At 44.4% G+C, this 13,524-nt stretch overlaps 1 protein-coding gene across 11 annotated transcripts in view; it reads left to right on the forward strand.

Annotated features, from left to right (window-relative positions):
* The window catches only part of PTH2R (parathyroid hormone 2 receptor), a 95,851-nt gene extending 84,746 nt beyond the window's left edge, over positions 1-11,105 (forward strand). For all 11 annotated transcript variants that reach the window (XM_053283773.1, XM_053283775.1, XM_053283774.1 and 8 more), the window contains 3 exons: positions 1,154-1,195; positions 6,061-6,432; positions 10,039-11,105. In XM_053283773.1, the coding sequence (XP_053139748.1) occupies positions 1,154-1,195; positions 6,061-6,432; positions 10,039-10,128 (504 nt within the window). In that variant the 3' untranslated portion in view covers positions 10,129-11,105. The remainder of the gene's footprint in view (positions 1-1,153; positions 1,196-6,060; positions 6,433-10,038) is intronic.
* Positions 11,106-13,524: the final 2,419 nt, after the last annotated feature.

Consider the following 13,524-nt stretch of genomic DNA (forward strand, 5'->3'; position numbering starts at 1 on the left):
GTTATTTCCCAGCTGGCTTGTTGTGAGAATGAAGGGAGAGAATGAAGAAAACACCCAGCCAACAATAAAGCCGGATAGGAATGAGGTCAGCCAGAGCTCAGGGGGTGGGGAGCTTGGGTGTCTTTTGGGTTTCAGCTATGGCTCAGCCCCTGGAGAGAGGTGGCCCGCTTTCAATGGGTTTTTGTCTATATAGTCTGGCTGGTGATAGGGGAAAATAAACATAAATTGACTGATAACTATGGCAATAAACCCTTTGTCCTAAGCTTCTGGAATGTGCAAGGTGTGGGGATCACTGGTCATCCAAGGAATGGGGAGTAGAAATCACCCAATGGGAGACCATGGGGAGAAGCTGTGTACAAATGCCCAAGTTTGCAGTTGTGCTCCCCCCCTGCTCCTGCTTGAAGGCAGGGCTGGCATCATAGGGCAGCACCCTCAGGGAGCTGCCATAGGTTTGACACGCTAACAAGGCCCACTGCTATGACCCCCAAGAGGATTGGGCCCAGCCAGCAATTGGCAGCCACCTATTGGGTAGATTCTCCTCTGCTTATCTGGATGGGTGACATTATTCTGCCTCTTCTCTCCTCAAAATTAAGCAGATGAGAAGCTGTATTTCCTCCTCCTCCTCCTCCTCCTCCTCCTCCTCCTCCTCCTCCTCCTCCTCACCAAAAAGCAGACACTAAACATCCAGCACTGCTGGAACAGAGGGCTATTCAGCATCCTAACTACTGTATGATCAAGTACTGTGGTGCCCTTTGCATGCTTTTCCAACTGTGTGACAGTCACTTATTTGCCACTGGCTCCCATGGCTCAGAAAATCTTTCAGTGCCCCAACCATGTGGGAAGTGGCTGATCTGCACCCTGGCAGGATGCTGATTCCATGGGGAAAATCGGACCCCCATGCTTGAGTCACTGAAATATTCTTCCATTGTTTCAGGAGCCACGCACAGATAACTGGCTCCCATGCACCTGGGAAGATATGCAAAGGGCACCTTAGTGGCCCTTCGCTTGTTGTGTTAATTGCTTAATGGCCAAGGGGCACAGGGAAGCTGCCATGTGGTACTGAAAAATGCTTACACACAGTATGAAATTCTTGAATCAATGTCATGGTACTGAAGCCAGATCTCTTTTAACTATGATTATTATACTTCCTCAGGGTTTCTTTGTCTCCATCATCTATTGTTACTGCAATGGCGAGGTAAGCTAAGAGCTCAGACATGGATGCACTAGATGTCTCTCTCTCTGTACAATGGTGTATTTGTGAGGATGTGTGAGATTTTTAGAACTTGTGTTACTTGTCTTTAGCTTTATGGAAAGGTTGAGCTCTATAGCTCAACCAACAAATATAGCCTTGGCAGTAATATATCTTGGTGTGCTTCTTGATAGCTAGACCTCTGTTTTGTAAAAGTGAATACAATGACTGTGCTAGGAGCTTCAGTCTCAAAAACAGTGTCACAAAACGCAGGATAAAATGAACGGAGTTGGTAATATAATCAGCCCAAAATTGCTAAGTGATATTTGTGAGTTCTCTTTAATGTAGAGCAACATGATGGGTACAACAGCCCACATTCCCGGCAGTGTTACATAGGCTTTCACAGGGAACCAGGAGATTAGCTGCACTGAAGGCTTACTGCACAGCCCAGCACCCAGGGAAGGAGATGAGGAAGTGATTTTTGCTTCTTTCCCTTCTGCAAAAGCTCTGTTTTCTGCCAGGAATATGTCCTTGAAGGTCCCACAGCCCCCAGGAACATATTTCTACAAGCTAACAGGGCATTGGCGAGGAGGAGGAGAGAAGTGTAAATCACTTCCCCCACCCCCTGCCTGTGCACTGCACTGTAAGGGAAGTCTGCAGCACAGCTAATCAGCCAGCTCCCTGTGAGGGTGGAACTCTTGCTTCCCACCTTATAAGACTGCAGAGAACGTGGGGCAATATTCTATATACAGAAAGAAATCTGTATATAATATGTAACTTGTTAGGCAAGCGGATTCCTCCGCAAGCATGAAAAACAGATAAAATAGGATGAGATCAGTTGTATTTGGTCTTGATGTTTATGTAGTCAACACTATCAATTACAGTATAAGGCTACAAACTTCTGCCTGCTTAGTTGGAATAAGTCTCAGTAAAACAAATGGGCATCACTTCTGTGTAAATGTGTCTCTGGGATGTAGCTGTGCTGAGCACTATGGCTTACTAGGAAGTAAAACTGATTAGAAACCAAAAGTGGGGGGGGGGGAAGAAAGGATGTGCTCATGATCCCAAGGGAGTAAAACTTAAATAGCAGGGAAAGATGTTGTATACTGATGAATTCTCTGTTCAATCTCTATGACCTTTGTTTTCCTTGGCAAAGCTTTTTAATTACTATTTTTTAACATGTTGTTCCTTATGTAAGTTATGCACATTGGGCAAAGTCGCATAATCTCTTCTTCGTTTTTATGAGTGCCTAATTTATTTTGTTTTTGCTAGTCATGGGGAGGGGCAGGAAACTATAGGAGCCGCTGAAACCCTGCCCCTCCCACTTGGAAATCTTGTCCAGTCCCCCTCTTGCTTCTGAGAAGTCAGTGGGCATTCCCCAATAATTTTAAGTAGCCTTGCATCCTTAAAGGCTAGGGGAAAAAACTTGCTTTCTAATAATTAAAAAAAAAGCAAGCAAGCTGAGATCCCCAGAAAGCTAAATTCTGCATCTAATATCACATCCTGTGCTTGCTCTGCTCAGGCTTTCTGAATGTTAAGTGTTGATGAAAATAAAATGAGTGTTTAAAAATCAGGGGTACACAGCTCAAATGCCCCAGTGGGCCAGAACCAACCACGACTTAGCATGCAGGGGCTGAGGTCAATTTTCAGTGCATTATGATATTAAAATTATTAAAAATATTAATGGAAGCAATTATTAGTTATTTATGGATCTTTCCCCCTGTCAAGGGAACTACAGTTTTAACCAACGAGAGTGCCCATAAAATAGGCCCTATCCCAGCTCAGTCAGTAGGGCACCTGGAGTGCATGCCAGCCCCAAATAAATGCCAAGTCCTTTCCTCCTCTTCCTCAATCACAATTGCTTTTAAGCTCCAATCCTAGGCATGCAGTCCAAGAGCCCTTTTATTGTATTTTTAAATTTATACCCCGCCTTTCATTAAGAAAATCCCAAGGCGGCTTACAATAAAATTTAAAAACAAGATTACAAAAAAGACACATTAAAACATTGAACTAAAAATATATATAAACAAATCTGATTTAAAATTTTTTAAAACACAAGCATAAAAACAGTACAAAATACAAGAAGCAGCAGTGGAGACAATCATATAAAAGCCTGGGTAAAAAGCCATGATTTGACATGCTTTCTAAAAACTGTGATGGAGACTGAGGAGCGGATACCCACTGGGAGAGCATTCTAGAGCCTGGGGGCAGCAACAGAGAAGGCCCTGTCCTGAGTGCACAACAACCTAGCCTCCCTCATAGTTGGCACCCAGAGCAGAGCCCCCTCAGATGACCTTGTCAAGCAGGCAGCAACCCTTGGGAGCAGGCGATCCCTCAGGTATCCCAGGCCCAAACTGTTAAGGGCTTTAAAGGTCAAAACCAGCACCTTGAATTGGACCCGGAAATGAACTGGCAGCCAGTGCAACTCTTTCAGAATGGGTGTGATGTGCTCCCACAGGGCAGCTCCAGATAATACCCTAGCTGCCACGTTTTGCACTAGCTGTAGTTTCCGGATATTCTTCAAGGGCAGCCCCATGTAGAGCGCGTTGTAGTAATCCAGCTGTGTCATGACTAAGGCATGGGTAACTGTGGCCAGATCTGCCTTCTCAAGAAAGGGACACAGCTGGTGCACTTGCCAAAGCCGTGGCCACCACCTCCACCTGAGCTTCCCAAAGCAGAGCTGGGTCCAGTAGTACCTCCAAGCTGTGTACTTGCTCCTGCAAGGGAGTGCGACTCCATCCAGAACTGGTAAAATCTCCTCATCCCGATTGGCTCTCCTACTGACCAACAGTACCTCCGTCTTGTCTGGATTCAATTTCAGTTTATTAGCCCACATCCAACCCATCACGACCTCCAGATCCCGATTAAGGACATCCACCGCCTCCCTAGGATCAGGTGACAAGGAGAGATAGAGCTGAGTGTCATCTGCATATTGCTGACAACTCAGTCCAAGTCCCCAGATGACCTCTCCGAGCAGTTTCATGTAGATGTTAAACAGCATGGGGGGCAAGACAGAACCCTGTGGGACCCCATAGGCCAATAGCCACAGAGCCAAGCAGTAGTCCCCCAGCACCACCTTCTGGACCCTCCCCCCAAGAAAGGACCGGAACCACTGCAACACAGTACCTCTGATTCCCTTACTTGAGAGGTGGCCCAGAAGGATACCATGGCTGATGGTATCGAAAGCCGCCGAGAGGTCCAGTAGAACCAACAGGGATGCACTCCCCCTGTCTAGTTCCCAGCGTAAGTCATCCACTAGAGCAGGGTTTCTCAACGTGTGGGTCCCCAGATGTTATTGGACTTCAGCTCCCATAATCCCCTGCCCCAGTGGCCTTTGGTTGGGAATTATGGGAGTTGAAGTCCAATTATATCTGGGGACCCACACGTTGAGAATCCCTGCACTAGAGCGACCAAGACAGTCTCAGTCTCATATCCGGGGCAGAAGCCAGATTGAAAAGGGTCCAGATAATCCGTATCATCCAAGACCATCTGCAGCTGGCATGCCACTACACACTCTATCACCCTGCCCAAAAAGGGCAGGTTAGAGACCAGTCTATACCGTGTTTCCCTGAAAATAAGACAGTGTCTTATATTAATTTTAGCCCCCCAAAATGCACTAGGGCAATTAGCGGTACATCAGAAATTACTGCTAGGTCTTACTTTCAGGGTAGTTCTTACTTTCGGGGAAACAGGGTAGTTGTCCGGGTTGGAGGGATCAAGGGAGGGCTTTTAAAATAATGGTCTTACCACCGCCTCCTTGAGTCACAATGGCATCATGCCCTCCCTTAATGAGGCATTAATAATCACCTCCAACCATCTACCTGTACCCTCCCTGGCAGCTTTTATTAGCCATGAAGGGCAAGGGTCAAGACCCTTGATCCAAGGGTCAAGGATCCTTCATGGATCCTGCTGTTTATGGTTCCTACTCCTACATTGGGGCCAGCAAAAAAGTTCCTGCAGGCCAGATCTGACCCCTGGGCCTTATGTTGTGCAGGCCTGGTTTAAATGGTGTTCTACTCAAAGTAAGGATAACACAGAAGTACCAGATGGTGAGACTCTTGGGACTTCAAAAGTTGCACTTTGACTGAATCCTGGCTGGGATCCACACACACCCCAAATTAAAGAAAAGTACACAAGTGCATGGGGAGTCGTATGTTGTTCCAGTGTCAGCCACTTATAAGATGCCACGCCAGAGGTCCCTCAGACCTTGAGAAGGCTTGTGTTGGAGGGACTGCTGCTGGAAGGGGAGAGCTGAACATGCACTGGTTTCTTTGGATGATCCCAGCAAATGTTTATAATCATCTGCCTTGTGAAATACTTCCATGGAATGTGGTGGCATTTCTTGTAGCACAACCGCAGTCCTGTCTAAGAAACTGAAATTTATTCACAAAAAGGCTGACTGTCTTGCCTGGCCAGCCTTATGCCTACAAAAGGGGGATTTGGCAGGCAATGACGACTTCTATTAGAAGTGAGTGTCATGATCTCTTTTGTGATTTACGTGTGTTAGCTCCCATGGTGGTAGAGATGGAGTTGAAAAATATGCAGAGAGTTGCTTCTGCTGACATCCTGTCACAGCACTTCTGCGTCCTGTGTTGCTCTCTGACCTTCCACTGCATATTCTATTACTCCCTCCATCATTTATTCTGCTTTATTCTCCCACTCATATGCCACAACTGCCACTTATTTACCATGAAAACTTCTGCTGCAGAGTAGGCACAACTTCAGATTTAATATATCCAGGGACAGCTTCATTCCAAGTGGATATTAATTCAGCTTTCTTCTAAACTTGGCCTAAGGCTCCCTTCTTGGCTTCTGATCTGGCATTTTTTGTTTTGTTTTTTGTTTTTGTTTTTTGTTTTTCATGCCTCTAGGTGCAGACTGAAATCAAGAAGACATGGGCCAGATGGAACCTAGTGATGGACTGGGAAAGGAGACCTCCTTGTGGGAGTTACCGCTATGGCTCTGTCCTCACTAATGTGACCCACAGCACCAGCAGCCAGTCTCAGATGGTAGCCAGTTCCCGCATGCTCACGATTTCCAGCAGGGCCTGCAAAAATGTCACAAGGCAGAATGACACCTATATAAACTTGCCTGGTTATGTGAGGAGCAAGTCTGAACAGGACTGCATACCCCACTGGGTTCATGAGGAAGTCGACGAAGGCGAAGAAGAGAAACTGGATGGCATTTCTCTCAAAGGGTCCTTTCGGTTTCAGGACAATCACACGGGTCCACGTAAGGAGGAGGCAAGTAGGGCGGAAGTAGAGGAAGTGCTTTAACAAGCTGGGGAGAAACACATCTCACACAAAACGGGTAGAATCACTTTCTCCTTGGGCAGCTAAGCTCCACATCAGAGGGCAAAAGTACACGTTATGGGAAGCACATGATTGGCAGTTTCAGACTTGTTTTTCCCCTCCTCAGTGACAATGGGAGCTTCACTCTTACAGCAGCTGGGGGGCTTCTCTGTACTGGAGCTGTGGCCAGGGGTTAAATCCCCCATCCTTGATGGTGCAGTTCTGATCCAGATCCTTGGGATGGGGGATTTAACCCTTGGCCACAACTACCTATCCCCAGCTCATCATTTTCTGAATACATTATGCCCCTGTGTTAGCAAAAGGGACATAATATCAAAGGAATAAATTCAGAATGCAATGGAATTTTGGCAGCATTCTTTAAAAAAATAATAATGTTAAATGGGGGCGGGGCGGGGGAGGGAACATAGCTCAATATAAAAAGCCCAAATAATATAAAACTATTTTCATTAAGCTTATCCCACAAATATAATTGCAAATGCTTACTTTTACTGGGTTCAAGCCCTTTCCACCTCAAAATAGGTATTAACCCCTATTCATGTGCATATCCTTTCCCAAATATTAAAAACCCTGCCAGCATCTAATAAAAACATGTTCATGACCACAATCTTCTTTTCCTCAACTGTTAACCTGAATTACAATCTTTTCCAGTATTGCAAAGTCACATTTTTTCCAATCACATTTGTATGTCAGGTTACTTTGTGGGGATGTGCAGAACCGGTTCGCTCTCAAACCAGGGCAGTTCAAGTGGTTCGAACGTGAACTGGACCACCCTTCAGGAATGGGGCCCAGTCTGAGACCGAACCAAAGCAAACTGAATTGGCAACGAGAGGGGTGAGGGTGGCACCAGCTGGGCAGGGGGAGGTGAGAGGCATCTTTCAAAGTAAATGAGAAGATCCTTACCAGGATCAGCAGCAGCGCTCCCCCCGCCCCCAGTAGTCCGTGCCACCACCACGTGGGCTGTTGGGGTGTGTGTGTGTGCCACAGCACTACTTTAGGTGGCTTTGGTATCCAGAAAGACCTCCTTATTTACTTTGAAAGATACCTCTTGCCCGCCTCGCCCCCGCTGTCGCACTCATCCCTCTCGCTGCTGAACCAGTTTGACTGAACTGGTTTGCGGACCTGCAGTTCGGTCTGAATTCTGACTGAACCATGAAAAATGGCCCACCCCACCCTGCCCCCCTAGTACTTTGGTCTTTCCACAGTTTGGTCATCCAAATTCTTGCAGCCACTGAGAGAAAGATACAGTATCAAATAAATGGTAGTGATCCTTTTCACCAGCCTTTGAATATTTTTCAGCAAGCTCTCCTCAGCTTTCAAAGCTAATCTATACACTGTGATCTTCTTTGTTACAGTGGCTAAGGAAACTTGGGTGCAGCGAATAATCTAGAATAATAGCATTTTAGAATAATAAAGATTATTATTCAGAATAAAAGCACTTCCAGACTAACTGCACCAGTACCTTTGAGAAGGGGTGATTTTTGACAACCTCCCCTTACCCAGGAAGCCCCCTGTGCTACCCAAAAATATGTCTCTGAGGGCTGTGTAGCCCTTCCCCAGTGCACCAGTTAGTTTTTGACGTGCCTTTATTTGATCCTGTCACTGCACCAGCACTTCCTTAGTCAGGATGTTAGCCATGGAGTGCTTAATTTTAGGGTGCCAAGGATAGTGGCTTCCTTGAAGGATGTAATTGCTTCCCAGGCTCCTTAGGTCTGATTGTGCCAAGAGAGGTGAAGCCATTGATTAACAGATTTGCTCTGAAGCGGCAATGCAATTGTCCCCCACATTTCTCCTGGTGCTAGAGCAAGGCTATACTAGCATAACCTGGCTGCCTAGCTCTCCTTTCCTGTGGTGTGACAGGTTCCTTGTGAAGGCAGATGTCTCCTGTTCCAGGAGTGAATCACTGCTGCAGTTACTGCAGAAACAAGGCCCACACAGCTCGAAAGACCCACATCCTTTACTATTTGACCTGGCTAGCAAAACACTGGCAGGCAAGGTTGTGTGGTGGTACGTAACATTTGTGCAGTAGCGCAAGAGCGCTGTTGCACAAGTGCAAACATTGCATAGAGTTGTGCAACGAGGCATAAATATATAATAAACCCTGGAGCTGTTTGTTTTTGTTTTCTCAGCAGTAAGGTAACTGCTCAGCCAGTTCTGTTTTCATAATATTTCAGTGCTAGCTCAATTGTAATACCCATAAGTGGAAGATGTGAAAGAATTCATTCACAGCAGCCTGGGGTTTCCTCAGACTGCCTTGGCACTGTGTTACATGCAACATGCATCATGGTGCCTTCATGTAACTTGTTGGCTGTGGCGTTGGCACATGGCCCCTTGTTGCTGAACAGCTTTTTATCTTAAATTGGAGGCCTCCTTTCCTGTCCCTTGGAAAATCAACCTGGTATTCCCTTGGACTTGTAAGTAATGCTTCAGCAAGGAGTAGTTTCTCCTATCCATCCTGAATCTACTCTGCATTCTAGTGTTATGAGGAACAGGGGAGTGGAAAAATATATATCTTTTCCCGCTCGTTCCTCACCATTAATCATTTTATAAAGCTATCCAAGTATATTAATAGCACAAGAATGTACATTCCACCTTTTCTCCCATACGAGAGGGTAGGCCTCCCCTAAGGTGGTGGTAATCTGAAGGAATAGTTTTCCCTTAAGAATTATTGTTTTTGTTCATGCAGATAACATACATTAAAATAGGATTAAACAATAATCAGATGACTGCCCTAAACAGTAATAATTTCATAGCAAGGTACAGTCTGACTTATCAAAGTTAATTATGTTGGTTCACACACACTACAATGTCCCTTCCCATTTTGATTTAACAAAAGGAGAGTATTTGGAGGATAACTCATTTGCATCCAGTCATTTCCTCCTCCTTCCCAGCAGTTTCCTGAATCATAGGTCTATTCATTCATAAACAGTTTTGTGTCTGTTCAGTCTCCCTCTGGTTTATAGCTACACATCTGTATCTTGCATATATACATGTCTGCATTATGTATATACATATCTATTTCCAGATATGTATAAACACATCTACATGTTTGTATCTTGTGTAGTCCCTGCAACAGAAGAATGAGGACAAAGTAGGTTTCATAGGTGTGCAAAGAAAACCAGGCCAGGATTTGCACGGTATAAAAAATTACCTTTAAGTAATTCAAAAGTTCACAAATCCTCAGCTTAGCCCCTTGCAAATTAGATATCAACAATATCAATATTGAAAAGGCTGGTTCATACAATTGCAGCAATGTCCAGTAAATGAAAATTGGATGTCTAGGTGGTGCGTGCACTCCTGCAGAGTGTGTCATGTGAATGAAGAATTTTTCACCAACCAGATTTGCAACACACAATTAAACCAAGATAATTAATGTTAAATTCAGCTTTTCAATGTCAATTTCATGTTGGTTTTTTGCAGTGCAAATCTGGGTTTAGTGAAAAACTCTGAGTTCACACAGCACACTCCACCAATAAATGTCATTAGTTATTTTTATATCTAAATCTTTGATTGCTTTATTTTTCCCGCTTGGATTGAAAGGAAACATCCTTATGCATGGTACAAGGTACTTCAGAGAACGTTCATCACCAACTTCAAGTCTATCCTGGCTGCCAAAAGAAGACAGCCTAATACAACCAGAAGAAGCAACAGTGGCAAGAACAGAGCATTATGTTCCAGGATCCCTCAGTAATGTGTGACTCAGCCTTGAATGACCCTTTTTGGGGGAGAGTAGAAGATTCCATGGTGCCAATAATGTGTGTCTACCATTACTCACACAAGGAGCCTTGAACAGGCAACTATTGAAAGGACTTTTGTTGTAAAATATAGTTAAGTGATTTTTTTTTTTAAAGCAAAGCACAAATATTGGGGGGTGGGGACATGGGCTAGCATTTTTCAAGAGCATCATGTAGAACATTTGGAAGCATGAGCCACCATCTATATATATATATATATTCTGTGTATTGCTATTGAAAAAAATAAGGATATGCCTGAGAGCTGAATGAGAAGTTTGTCAGTAGACCATGTCTGGGAATCCAAGTGGCTACCAAAGAGGTAAAAATGGGGGAGGGTGTGCTTTAGAAAAGAAAGCAGCATGTGTGGGGGGAGGTGCTTAGCCCTTTCCCTGCCACTTTCCCCTTTCCCTGCCACTTCTCTCTTTCACCCTCCCCCTGACACTTTTCTCCTAGCCAGGTTTTTCAGAGGAAGGAGTACAGGGCAGATGCAGTGCAGGGAAAGAGTTAAGCACCCCTCTGCCACCTGCCACTTCTGGATCTGGATCTGTGAATAAACACTTCACCCTGGCTGAAATAATGGGATTTTAAAAGTGCTTGACTTTGGCTGGATTGTGTCGCTAAACAATTTTGATGTTGCTAAACAATTTTATTCCCTGCTGGGTGTCTGAAGTTTGTGTGTGTGTGCGTCCACGCATGCATGCCTATAATATGCTGTTGTCTGCATTTTCCATGAGAGAGATTTATTTTATGCTTGACGAAATATATGAAGATGAATGTCAATTGATGCTGGCAGCCATATTGCTGTTGATAAGCGTATTTAAATGATTAATGCTTGTGAAGTGACATGTGAAATACATTAAATATTTTTTGGTTCTTTTTGTCACCTTCGCTTTTTAAAAAAAATCACAGTGGTGTATGTGCTGTGACCGCGAGGTGGGCAGTCCCTGGCTCAAATATTATGGCCACTATGAACTCGCTAGGCAGTCTTTGCAACCCCTCTCCCCACTTCCACATTAATCTGCAGTTAAAACATAAGAACAACCCTGCTGGATCAGGCCCAAGGCCCGTCTAGTCCAGTATCCTGTTTCACATAGTGGCCCACCAGATGCCACTGGGAAGCCCACAGGCAGGGGGTGAGGGCTGGATGCCTCTGAGGCTGGAGCTGGCCTATAGCCCTCAGACTAGTAGCCGTTGATAGATCTCTCCTCCATGAAGTCATCCAGACTCCTCTTAAAGCTATCCAGGTTGTTGGCTGTCACCACATCTTGTGGCAGAGAATTCCACATGTTGATTAGGCATTGTATGAAAAAGTACTTTGTTTTTTAGTCCTAAATTTCTTGGCAATCAGTTTCATGGGATAGCCTGTGGTTCTAGTGTTATGTGAGAGGGGGGAAAACTTATCTCTATTAACTTTCTCCACACCATACATGATTTTTTAGACCTCTAGCATGTTTCCCCACAGTCGTCTTTTTTCTAAACTAAATAGCCCCAGGTGTTGTAGCCTTGCCTCATAAGGAAGATGCTCTAGGCCCTTGATCATCTTGGTTGCCCTCTTCTGCACCCATTTAGCTTTTCTACAACCTCCATATCCTCCTTAATAATCCCTTTCACTCCGTTGTCTGATGGTCCAAACTGACAGGTTTCCAGCTTCTGATGTATTTAAAGAAGTTTTTGTTATTCCCCTTGATACTTCTAACTAAATGTTCCTCAAACTCTCTTTTTGCCTCCCTTATTGTGTCATCTTGCATTTCTTTTGCCAGAGTTTGTGTTCCTTTCTGTTCTCTTCATTTGGGCAGGCCTTCCAATTTCTGAAGGAAGTCTCCCCCTTTATAGCTTCCTTGACTTTATTCATTCATTCATTCATTCATTCATTCATTTCTTACACTTTTATACTGTCCCACACTCGTGTCTCTGGGCGGTTCACAACAAAATAAAATAAAAATATAATAAAATATAATAAAACAGTTAAAAACACATATAAAAACACATAAAAACAATTAAAAACTAACAATTTAAAAATCAATCACAGAATAAAAAACCTATACATTATTAAGAAGCTGAAAAAGCCTGAGTAAAAAAATGGGTTTTTAAATATATATTTTTAAATTGTTAGAGATGAATCTTTACCTGTTAGCATGCTGGCATCCTCCCAAGATTCAGAGATGAATCTTTACCTGTTAGCCATGCTGGCATCCTCCTGATCTTGATGGTACCTTTCCTCCTTTCTGGCATACATTCTAACTGGGCTTCTAGTATTGTGGTTTTGAGTAAACCCAAGGCATTCTGGAGCGAAGCGACTCTCCTGATTTTCCCTTTCAGTTTTCTTTTCACCAAACTCCTCAGTTTAGAGAAGTTTCCTCTTCTGAAATTCAGAGTGTCTGTGTTAGACTTCCTTGGTGATTCTCTCCCCACATGTATGCTGAATTTGATCGCACTTTGATCACTGTTCCCTAAAGGGTTGATGACACTAACATCACGCACCGTCCTGGGTGCCACTCAGGATTAAGTCCAAGGTCACCTTCTGTCTGGTTGGTTCCATGACCAACTGTTCTAGAGCACAGTCATTTAGCGTATCTAGAAATTTGACCTCTTTGTCATGACCTGACTGTGAATTTACCCAGTCTATGTGTGGGTAATTGAAGTCACTCATTATTACAGTCCTGCCTCTCCTTGATGCCTCCCTGATTTCCTCCTGCAACTCCCAGTCACTGTCGGCGTTTTGATCCGGAGGGCAATAGCACATCCCCATTTGCTTTCAGGCCTTGTATTGTCACCCACAGGGATTCTTTGGAGGACTCTGGTCGTCCTAGGTTTGCTAGCTTGTTAGATTCTATCCCTGCTTTAACATACAGTGCTACTTAACCTCCAAGGCGCCCCTCCCTGTCCTTTTTATAGAGTTTATATCCAGGGATAACAGTGTTCCACTGGTTCTCACTGTTCCACCATGTTTCTGTTATGCCCACTATATCTATTTCTGTGTTAGCAACCAAGCACTCCAGCTCACCCATCTTGGCTTGGAGGCTTCTGGACTGGCATATAAGCACCTATACGCTGAATCTCTTACCGGGTGTATGCTCTCTTCCTTTTGGCTCTTTGATCTCTTTGACGGGCTAGCACATCCATTTGTATGCTCTTTATGTGGTTCTACTCTGTCCCCTTCTGTTTTATTGGAATCTTTTACACCCTCGCACCTTAAGGGATGGCATTTGCCAAACCAGATACTGCCCAGCTCCTGTCGGCTATTCATTTTGAAAGCTGCTCTGCGACCTTTTTGATTTTAAGCGCCGGCATT

The sequence above is a fragment of the Hemicordylus capensis genome, chromosome 1 (genome assembly GCF_027244095.1).
Source record: "Hemicordylus capensis ecotype Gifberg chromosome 1, rHemCap1.1.pri, whole genome shotgun sequence".
NCBI classification, from domain to species: Eukaryota; Metazoa; Chordata; class Lepidosauria; order Squamata; family Cordylidae; genus Hemicordylus; species Hemicordylus capensis.